Genomic DNA, 10,737 nt, shown 5'->3' on the forward strand with positions numbered 1-10,737 from the left:
GTTGTTGAAGACGTTTTCACCTTGAATTTTGCTTCTAAAACGTGACGGAGGAAGGAAGCCTTGTGGATTTTCAAGGTGAAAACGTCGTGGGAGGAAGCCGGACTTGTCTTGGTTGTTGACAACATTTGCGCGTTTCATTCAAACGGTTTCTTCAGTCCAACAATAAAATGGAAGCAGTCTTTTACAATCGCAATGGAAGGTGGTCTCCCAATAACCGAGATACGACCTGGACATGAATCAAGAAGCATTTTGAATGAAAGGTGAACATTTTCCAGAACCAAAAGGCAAATAGAAGACACTGGACTTTTCCACTCGAGCGAGATCTTGAACAAGAGCTTCTTCAGTTCTAAATGTTGACTGGAGAAATCTTTTGGATTGTTCCCCAAATTGAGGAAAAGCCCACAGTTTGTTCGAAACGCTTCGGTCAAATTTAGAACTGTCGAAGCAAAGTCATCAGAGTCACGACCGTCCGCAAACGTTGAATGGAGGCAACCCAACTCTTCTTCCTGGTTGTTGAAAGGCTTCTTCTGTCAAATTTAGAACCAGAAAAGCCTTTTTCAATTTGCGGTGAAACCGCAAGAAAGATTCCAGGTCCTCTGATGACCACCACATCTAATTTTGACCGCAGAAGCCCTTTGGCTCAAAAGTCTTCAACAACCAAAAGTTGCGTCACCTCCATTCAACTTTCGCAGAAAGCAAAAAAATAAAATAAAATGTTTGAGCTGTTGTTGCAGCTCCGGGTGATCATTCTTGAGGACAATTCGACAGGCTCCTTGGCGGGTCAAATATTGACCAATGAACTTGAAAACAGAACAGTAGCGAGCAGCGGCGGCTAGAAGGAAACCAAGAAGAAGAAGAAGAGGGTCCGACTGCTACTCTATGGACTTGGTCACGAGCGACAGAGGCTGCAGCGAGTGGGAATGACACAGCAGTGGCGAGGGTCGGGCCATGGGGGACACCACCGAGGGGCCCGGTAGCCGCGAGGGCGGGGCGTCGCCGGGTTCCGGGGTCAGCGTTTTGCCGCCCGCCGCCGCCGCCGTGGCGTTTTCCGGCGGCCCGGCCAGGAGGTGCGGGTGAGGGAGGAGCGGCTGGTGGGCGGGTTTCATAGTCAGTGAAAGAGGTTGCATTTGTTCAGTCTGAGGTTTGGACTCTTTTGGCGAGGGGGACGGGACCACGGAGGAGGGCGAGGACGGGGGGGAGTCTGGGAAGCTTCCGTCCGAGGAGGGAGGACTGGCGCAGCTGCCTTCACCTTGGATGTAGCGAATGCACTTTTTTTTCCTCCTGGATCGGGAAGGGCAAGGCGAGACAAGACAACCTTTCAGACGTCTGATTCGATCGCGGCTCGCGTGAATGCACCGCGAGGCGGCGGTTTGCCATGCATGATCGAGAAATGCCCCGCCCCCGCCCACCCCCAGAGTGGGAAAACAGGACATCAAGCAGGCGGGAAATGAGCGTGGCGGTGATGAGGAGTGGACACGGAGATCGAGTAATGCTCCCTCTCTGGGTTTACACTGCCGCGCGTCTTGCACGCCGTTTTGTACGAGCGGCGCCGGAAATGTGATGACCGCGGGGGCCTCTTCAGGAAGTCAAATCTCACTCTGATAGCAGCTTTCCCCAAGCTTAGTGGAAAATGACCAGATGAAAATCTGCAAAATGATTTCAACTCCACTTTTGCTCACCGACATCATTACGTGACAGCAATGTAAGAGGTTGTTTCGGAGTGACCCATACGAAAGGTGGATCAAAAATTGCTTCGAGGCACCCTGGGCATTTTGGAGCATCCGATCACACTTTCCTCCAAAGCACTTCCGGAGAACCCGAAGAGGACCCGAGTCTGATTTCGAAGGAGGTCACAGAGACGTAAGAGAGGCGGGATGATGCTTGTGTGTCAATGTGAAGTTCAACACCTAACACACAGACTTCAGCCACCCAGCAATCTATCAACCGGTCATCTCATGAGCCGATTCTAGAATTTTGCGCAGGTGGCGATTTCCCACCTTCACTTCGCGTGGAAAGGAATTATGCAATGCCGACAGAGATTTTTAAGTTTCACACACAGCTCTAAGTTTGGCTGCTCCTGTTGCGCGCTATCCTACAAGGATTTTAAACGTCAGACGCTGTCGCCAGCTACTAGCGATCCAAATGCCTTCTTAGTTGGGTTCTGTGTTAAAAACAAAAAAACCCGCTTTGATCCAGCGATTTCTGTGTGAAAGAGGCTTTTCTTCTAGAGAAAAGCTACAATTGCGTATCAACGTACTCCTTCGCGCCCCCCCCCCAACCCCCACTCGCCACTCTACGTCCTCCTCCTCCTGAGGGGGTCCCAGTTTGTACACTCGGCGCAGAATTTTGCTTTCAAAAATAATCCAGAAAGATGCGCACTGGCGAGCACCTGCCCCACAGACACAAGCGTGTACATGAGGGGTCACGGCCTCGTGTTTGCATTCCTGTCGGGTTCGGGACCCCTCTCGAGTCCTAAGGTGACCACCCCGGGCTGGATCTGGTTAAGGGGGGGGTGAAATCTGCCCCCGCTCGTGCTTTTACCTTGACCCTGGCGGTGAACCCGCCTGTGGGCAATAACGGAAACTCACGACTAGCAAAACAAAACAAAAAATGTTTTTTCCAATTTTGGGGCCGATAAAAACCAGAGAGAGCACATTACTGGGGATGAGGCAACGCCAACAAAGCACATACATGCTCGGTGGGTGGGTGGGTGGGGTTACACATGCGATTCAAGGAGGCGGGACGTTGAGAAAAGCATCGAGCGGGCCCACCGGGGTATCGTTTGGCCGCTAAGTACGCGGCCGGCTCCTGCTAACTGTCCGTCAAAGAGCAACAAATGAGCTCATATCCATTTTTTTTTTTTTGAACACGCGCATCGATTCATCATATGCGCCGCTATTGATTTCTCTTTCTTTTTTTTTGGCTCCCGCCACCTCCCGGGAAATTACGGCGGATTTTCGGCAACGGGAGCCCCGGAGAGGACTCTTAACCTCTCGGCTTCTGTAATGAAGACGGAATTATCGCGCGCTGATCTTGCGATCTGGATTGAATACGCCGCGTTCCTATGTTGGAAAAGGGGGGTTGTCGACGTCGGACACGGTGGTCACAACACAAATGGAATATGCCACGGAGAAAAAGGAAAGGAGAGGGGCAGGGAATTTACTTAGCAGAAACAAATACCTACCATGAAAGCATTCCCAATTCAAAGACTGCTTGTGTCAGAACAGAAAGACAACAGGTAGGGACTAAGTCAGGGTTATTGAAGAGGAGGAAGAGAGGGAAGGAAGAGGAGGAGGAGCACAGAAAAGAGTGTCACTGAGCGGGCCCCTTAAGAGGAAGCAGGGCTAAAATTAAAAAAAATTAAAAATGGCGAGCATCACATCGCTATTCAATGAAAGGGAGGCGCCAATTAGGGCAAACATGACAGTTAATAAGATAGGGCGGGTCAGGGGAGAAAATGGATTTCCAACATTAAAAGAAAAAAAAAAAGAAAAAAAAAGAAATCCATTTTCTACCTCTAACTAATCCTAATGGAAAGGGATTTATTTATTTTTTCAAATATGTCTACTGCAGGAAGTTCTGGTGGGGGGAAAAAAAGCAGTTTTCCATCTGTTAAGCACAATGATGGAAACGTGGCTTCGAGAAAGACAGAGAGAGGAAATCATCAAGGAAATAAGGAGAGGAGGAAAAATAAAAAATAAAAAAAGGCTCATGGCGGTCGCCTTCCTCCCATTCAGGCAAGTTATGTACCTGCACGGTTTGCACCATAAACTCAGCTGGTCAAGCCCGAACAAGGCACGACACTTCTTTGGGGTATTTGCATCTGTTATAGCCAAAGAGGTAAGGACACAAACAAAAACACACACAGGAGACATAGGAAAAAAGAAAACAAAACAAAAAAATGGACACGTCATTGCACAGACAAACCAAACAAACAAACAAACAAAAAAAAAAAAAACACACACACACACACACGCACATGGAGCCTGGGTTGAGGTTTAGGCTGGTAAACACTGGGACCTCCTCCATTTTGGACCTCCCCAAGCCCCCATCTGCCAGTCAATACATCCCCCCCAAATTTGATCACACTCATACAAGCATCACTCAGGCACCCTTCGAGATAGAAGACAGACCGGCAGGGCGTGGCTGGAGGAAGCTGGCGTAGCTCGGCGATACAGACAGGAGGGGGGGGGAAGACCAAATGAAAAAAAAAAACAAACAAACCAACAAACAAAACAAGGGAGCGAGCGAAAGGAGGAGGAAGTCCCAGCGTGGCGTCACCCCCACCCCACCGAGCCTGCACCCGACCCCCCCCGGACTAAGGTGCAAGCACACCCCATACACACCTGCACGGGCCACACCAGTTATTCTGTTGATCGAGCCCAAAGCGCGCTCGACACTTCTTAGGAGCGCTCAGGTCTGATGCCGCGACGGCGAAGAAAGGGGGTGGGGGAAGCCAGCAAGGAGGAAGAAGAAGGGGAGAAAAAAAAAAAAAAGTCGCACCAAAATAAAAACAAAAACAAAACAAAACAAAACAAAAACAAAGCACAAGCAGGAGAGAAATAAAGAGAAAGTTACACTGAGTCTATGGAGATTGACAGCTATTCTCAATAGTGCCTCGTGGCTGGATTTACACTGCCTGGTTCCACTTTGGAAATGGGTTTCAAAAACCAATTGGATTCATTTGTCAGCGTGCAACGACGACGTACGCAAATCTGCTCAATGATTGAGGAAAGCCCAAATATGCTACATTCATCGATTATCCCCAAAATGGGGATGAGGCCTGATCCCCGATCGGTGCCAAAAGTGTCTCGCCAAAATTAAATAATGTGTGAGGTGAACCCAAACCGCAGCAAATATCGCCAACTTGGAAATGGTGTCAACCTGCTACGTTACAGCTGATTATTTTTCCGTCCTCGCGTGATCTGAAGACGCCGATTCATGCCACGTACAGGACGAGCAGCTACGCAAACAACACAAAGTAAAAGACGCATGTGGGGAACCATTTAAATGTTGCAATTAAAATACGGCATTTAGCAAAAGGCATTGTTCTGTTCATTGGTTAAATATATATATTTTTTAACAGAATTGTGGCCCCCGCCATTGTTAAGTCGCCCATTCCTGCTCGAAATGGAAATGACACATCAGGCAAATCAGTTTTACAGTTGAGTCACTGGAGATGATCTCCATTTAACCTCGACTTCGACCTGCAGTGTAAATCCAGTCTTCGATGGGATTGTTTCCAAGCATTATTAGTAGTCCAACCACATTCCATGCACACCATCAAATCAGGATATCAATCGCATTCCAGTAGCGGAATCTAAGCGGAGAGTTAAAGTTAAGAAAATGCAAGGTGGATTCATCAAAACGGCCAGACAGTGGCGAGTAGTTGTTGTTAGCCCTTGCCAGGGTTGAGGATTAATAAGGCAGAGGGGAAACCGACTTCCCAGATACTTTCAGCCACTCGCGTGTAGGCACGGGCCGGTTAACTATTCCAAGGTTCGACGTGAGCCTGACGACTTTTCCCTTTGTCAAAAAAAGTAAAGAGAAAACATTGAAAAATGCAGTGGACCCCTTGATTATTCGTGGCTCCGCATTTGCATATTCAACTATTTGCAGATTTTGGGGCGAACTTCCTACCCGTTATTCCGGGAAGCCCCTTTACCTTTTTTTTTTTTTTAACTCAATCCCTTGCTCCACAATCGGTCTCGAATCGCTGGGAACAGTTTGGGTCCACTGAAATAGTTTTTTATATGCCTAAATATAAATATATATTTTTTGCTCATGGTTATCAGACCATCCAAATTTGCTTGAATCCGGCCCATGCTTAGTCGCTTGCATTAGTGCAGGAGAGTGGCTTAAAATAATCTCGAGTGGGCATGCTAGCCTACAGATGAGGCACAAGGGGGAGCGTTTTATCCATTAAGGAGGTTTACCCTGGCATCAAACGTTTCAGACAGTAAGCTCATAAATTATATCAATGTATATCAACTTTTTTTTTTTTTTTTAGCATTTACAGATTTTTTTTTTTTTAAAAAAAGGCAGCAGAAAAAAAAGGAGAATATTTTGAAAAATTCAACACATCCATAGATAGATAAAGAGCAATTAAAAAGGAAGGAAAACAAGTTAGTATATTTAAGAGTCAAAAAATGACATTAGCACCTGTAATCGGAGGGAGTGAAAGGCAAGGGTTTGGAAAATATTCTCTGTGTTCTGCAACGAAAACAAGAACAGATAGAGAGGCCTTCAAGAGGAGATCACCGTCACCAAAAAACAAAACAAACAACCCCAAATTATGTATGTATTAAAAAAACAAACAAACAAAAAAACAGCGGCAATAATCACAATGAAAGCGAACATGATCAGGAGAAATATATACGTGTGAATTATGAAAGATGGAGCAGTCACAGAATGAGGAAACCTCCTTAATTTCTGTTTCGATTGTGATCAAGAGCGAGGCAAGCGAGGGGGCAGCCCAGTTAGTGTCCACGCACACGTACGCATGCACGCGCACACTGCGTATACACACGCGCACACGAACACACACAGTACTAGAGTGTATTTGCAGGCTGCAGGCATTATAAAAACAGTTAATTTCATCGCAGGGTATTCTCAAATACACATATACCACAATGCTAGCGGGCAAAAAAGGAGTGGGGGGGGGGGTATGGGATGGGACAGGGGGGGGTCTTAAGGGGCTTCATGCATATTCAGCTGTTATTAGCAAGGGAAGACTACAGAAAAGAGGGAAGGGAGGGAGGACGGGGGAGTGTTACTGTACAGCCAACGCTACCATTTAAATATTGCATTGCATGACTATGATGAAAAAAAAAAAACAGCATAAACACACGCACACACACACACACACACACACACACACACACACACACACACACACACACACACACAACAAAACTAGCTTGACTTTTATCTGGCGGGGTGTCACATGTGGCTGACACATGACGGGGCCGCTCTAATATAGGAGATAATTGCCGCTTGCTTACCGTTGCTCTCCGCTTGCTGCTTTTCCCTTTTTCTCTTCTTCCTTTTCCCCTGTTGGTTAGCCGCCAAAAAAATAGAAAGAAGGGGGAAAAAAAGGGGGGAGACAGACACAGACAGGAACCTTAGTTATTATATTGCAGGACGCCCCAAAACATGAAACCGGGAGACTACAACTCTTCTTTGTGTTTACTTATTTATTTATTCACTGCTTCTTTCTCCGTCTTATTTTTTTCTCTCTTTTTTTTTTTTTGCCCTGCGGTTGGTACGAGCCTGATGAGGATTGTGTTTTCTTGTAGCGCCTGCGCTCCTCTCGCTTATTTTCCTCAATTTGTGTTGATGGGCTCCCAAAACCGGACTTTAATGACCAATCATTTGTGAGGCTGGATTCACACGGCGCTAAAAACGACTACGGGAGAGTCAACGTGGGCCAGTGTCGACACCAAAGTAAACAAAGACACATAAATAATAGAAATACCGAGAGTTGCAACGGTCACATTTGGACTTGAACAGCAAACAGCAAATTATTGACTTTGGAAGCGAAAGTGCAAGAATGACCTCAGGTGATGAGCCACATGCCGTTTCACCAAGTTTACCGACAGATTGATGATTCTGCTCCGCTCACAACAGCGGGCGTTTTTGCCATTGACAACAAGCCAAAGGTTTGCGACGTGACAGAGAGTGACACACACACACACACACACACACACACACACACAACAAAACTAGCTTGACTTTTATCTGGCGGGGTGTCACATGTGGCTGACACATGACGGGGCCGCTCTAATATAGGAGATAATTGCCGCTTGCTTACCGTTGCTCTCCGCTTGCTGCTTTTCCCTTTTTCTCTTCTTCCTTTTCCCCTGTTGGTTAGCCGCCAAAAAAATAGAAAGAAGGGGGAAAAAAAGGGGGGAGACAGACACAGACAGGAACCTTAGTTATTATATTGCAGGACGCCCCAAAACATGAAACCGGGAGACTACAACTCTTCTTTGTGTTTACTTATTTATTTATTCACTGCTTCTTTCTCCGTCTTATTTTTTTCTCTCTTTTTTTTTTTTTGCCCTGCGGTTGGTACGAGCCTGATGAGGATTGTGTTTTCTTGTAGCGCCTGCGCTCCTCTCGCTTATTTTCCTCAATTTGTGTTGATGGGCTCCCAAAACCGGACTTTAATGACCAATCATTTGTGAGGCTGGATTCACACGGCGCTAAAAACGACTACGGGAGAGTCAACGTGGGCCAGTGTCGACACCAAAGTAAACAAAGACACATAAATAATAGAAATACCGAGAGTTGCAACGGTCACATTTGGACTTGAACAGCAAACAGCAAATTATTGACTTTGGAAGCGAAAGTGCAAGAATGACCTCAGGTGATGAGCCACATGCCGTTTCACCAAGTTTACCGACAGATTGATGATTCTGCTCCGCTCACAACAGCGGGCGTTTTTGCCATTGACAACAAGCCAAAGGTTTGCGACGTGACAGAGAGTGAATGGCTTTAAAAGGCAGGGCCCGGTCTCGTGAGTGGCGTGGGCGTCAGTGAATGAGTGTCACCGGGGCTGATGGGTGTTCGAAGCTTTCGCCTTGTGGAGTCACAAAGACTTACAGAATGGTTTCTCTGACAAAAATTGATTTCTGAGGAAGCGGATCCAAAAGATTATTTGAAGAAGGAACAAACTCCTATCACAAGGCAGCGGTGTGGGTCATTTGAAGTGTGTCCCATGAATCCAGCGCAATCAGAACTGAACGCCTAACATCGGTTGGCCGCAACACTGACACCGTCCCACGATCCGAGCACGCCGGCAAAGCTAGCCAAGGTGAGAGGCTTGGGTTTGTTGGGGCGAGGGAAGAGGAGCCCGTTACGACTTGTAAACTTAAAAACTTACATAGTTGTCTCGGGCCGACCAGCCGGGGTAGAGCTGCATGTGGAGCTGTCGCTCTTTCCTGGCCAGCTCGTAGTATTTGGCTTGCTCCTCCCTCGATAGCGCGTGCCACTGGAAGAGGACGAGAGGGGGAGGTGGCAGTGGGGTTCCCACAAGATGAGGTGAGCAGGAAGCGGGGAAACGCGGTCCGAGACCCAAGCGCTTCCCGCGAGGTAACTCACCCTCCGCCCCAAAATCTGGTTGATGGCGGCGCTTTCCTTCAGCGTGCACTCGGCCACCACCTTGGCCCGCATCTCCTTCATGTAGAGCATGAAGGCGTTCAGCGGCTTCTTTATGTGGACCTGCTTCTTCTTCTCCTCCTCCTTCTTCGCATCTGACTGTTTCCTATGGCAAAGAAAGGTGGAGAAACTAAAAAAAGCCTGTCCCAAGAATGGGGGGAGTCCATCATTGTGTGACTACTTACGAACTGTTGAGGGAGCTGATGTCGCTGTGGGAGGATTCCTGCTTGACGTTGGGTGTGACGATGGCTGGGTGCGGGATGCCCGTGGTGTGCAAACCGTGGTGGGGGGGCACCATGTGTGGGGGGAACCTAGAGGACAGAAGACTGTGTAAATCGTCAGAATGGACACGGGTGAAATGGGGGCAATGGCGCACATGTAACAATAACACGACAGTTCAGCGGGCTAGGTTCCGTTACGAGGATTAATCGTCGCGGGCAGGGGCGGGGCCACAAAATGCAAACAGCGTACATATTTGCCAACAATCAGTCAACAGTCATTCAACGTTGAGAAACTTGTATTGTGTGGAAACGACATTTTTTTTGCTGCGTTCCTTGCACTCACGTGCTGTCAGGATGTAACTGTCATTAATTCGGACAGGTAACTGCTAGCAAGTGAGACACGGGCGTAATGTTGAAGAATGGAACATTGTTTTGGCCATAAATTGGCAACGACCGGTCTCGCAAAGTGGGTGAATCAAAATGACTTTTTTTTTCTAGAATTTATACTGTTCAGAGCCTATCAAAGACCATAAATTTTTCAAATTAGCATTTGCGAGAACATAAAGCTGCTACTAAATGAGACACGAGTGTAACGCCGCAAAAACCAAAAGCTACTTCATTTGTAAATTGGTGATTACAAAAAGTAGAAAAGTCGGCAAATCCTTCGATCCATCCATCTGCTTTCTTCCACTTATCTCGTTATCAAAGTCCATAAATTGCTCCCATGGAATCTAACAAGCTTTAACTCAGCCAGTTAGCTGCTAATTAGTGAAACATGGGCATGAAGTCGAACAGTACAGAGTTGTTTCGGTCGTGGACTACAGAGCAGAAGTCGGCAAATCCATCCATTTTCTACCGCTTGAGTCGGACGGGAGAGCCCATCTAAGTCGATAAATGGCAACATCGAGCATCGGCTCGGCTCGTTCTTTTCTCTCATCCTCCCTTCTTCCCCGGTCATTCCGGCTTCTCCATCAATTTATGAAAGCAGGCGTGTTCCCGCAGGAATGCACTCGAGTGTGCACACATCCAGCCATCCGCAATTGTTGACAGTGCGGGGCCACCATGTGACCAAACATCCAAGAGAGAGGGATGAAGGAAGAGGAGGAGAAAAGAAAAGAATCTTTTTTTTCCCAATTTCTGCCATTTCTCTCTTTTTTTCGTGTGTGTGTGTGTGTGTGTGTGTGTGTGTGTGTGTGTGTGTGTGTCATTATCTCGCCGTGCCTGGCTGCATGGCTCGGAGCCAGAAAATAATGATGAGGATAAACTCGCCAGGAACAACTAGTTTCTGTTGGAGGCCATCTCAGGGGAGAGCGAGGGCGCCCCCCCCCCAAACACACACACACACACACACACA

General features: G+C 47.4%; 1 protein-coding gene across 33 annotated transcripts in view; it reads right to left on the reverse strand.

Annotated features, from left to right (window-relative positions):
- Window positions 1-319: 319 nt before the first annotated feature.
- Window positions 320-10,737, reverse strand: part of tcf7l2 (transcription factor 7 like 2) — a 77,380-nt gene continuing 66,962 nt past the window's right edge. For 4 of the 33 annotated variants that reach the window (XM_019865822.1, XM_019865820.1, XM_019865818.1 and 1 more), the window contains 7 exons: window positions 9,348-9,488; window positions 9,106-9,292; window positions 8,888-8,995; window positions 7,814-7,877; window positions 6,163-6,213; window positions 3,751-3,823; window positions 320-1,281 (listed from right to left, as the gene is read on the reverse strand). In XM_019865822.1, the coding sequence (XP_019721381.1) occupies window positions 873-1,281; window positions 3,751-3,823; window positions 6,163-6,213; window positions 7,814-7,877; window positions 8,888-8,995; window positions 9,106-9,292; window positions 9,348-9,488 (1,033 nt within the window). In that variant the 3' untranslated portion in view covers window positions 320-872. Of the gene's footprint in view, window positions 1,282-3,184; window positions 3,246-3,749; window positions 3,824-4,346; window positions 4,420-6,162; window positions 6,214-7,004; window positions 7,054-7,813; window positions 7,878-8,887; window positions 8,996-9,105; window positions 9,293-9,347; window positions 9,489-10,737 lie in introns of those variants that run through there. The other 29 variants (XM_019865842.1, XM_019865835.1, XM_019865840.1 and 26 more) reach the window with 24 other exon arrangements.

This window comes from Hippocampus comes, unplaced genomic scaffold, assembly GCF_001891065.2.
Source record: "Hippocampus comes isolate QL1 unplaced genomic scaffold, H_comes_QL1_v1.1 scaffold116, whole genome shotgun sequence".
Taxonomy (NCBI): Eukaryota; Metazoa; Chordata; class Actinopteri; order Syngnathiformes; family Syngnathidae; genus Hippocampus; species Hippocampus comes.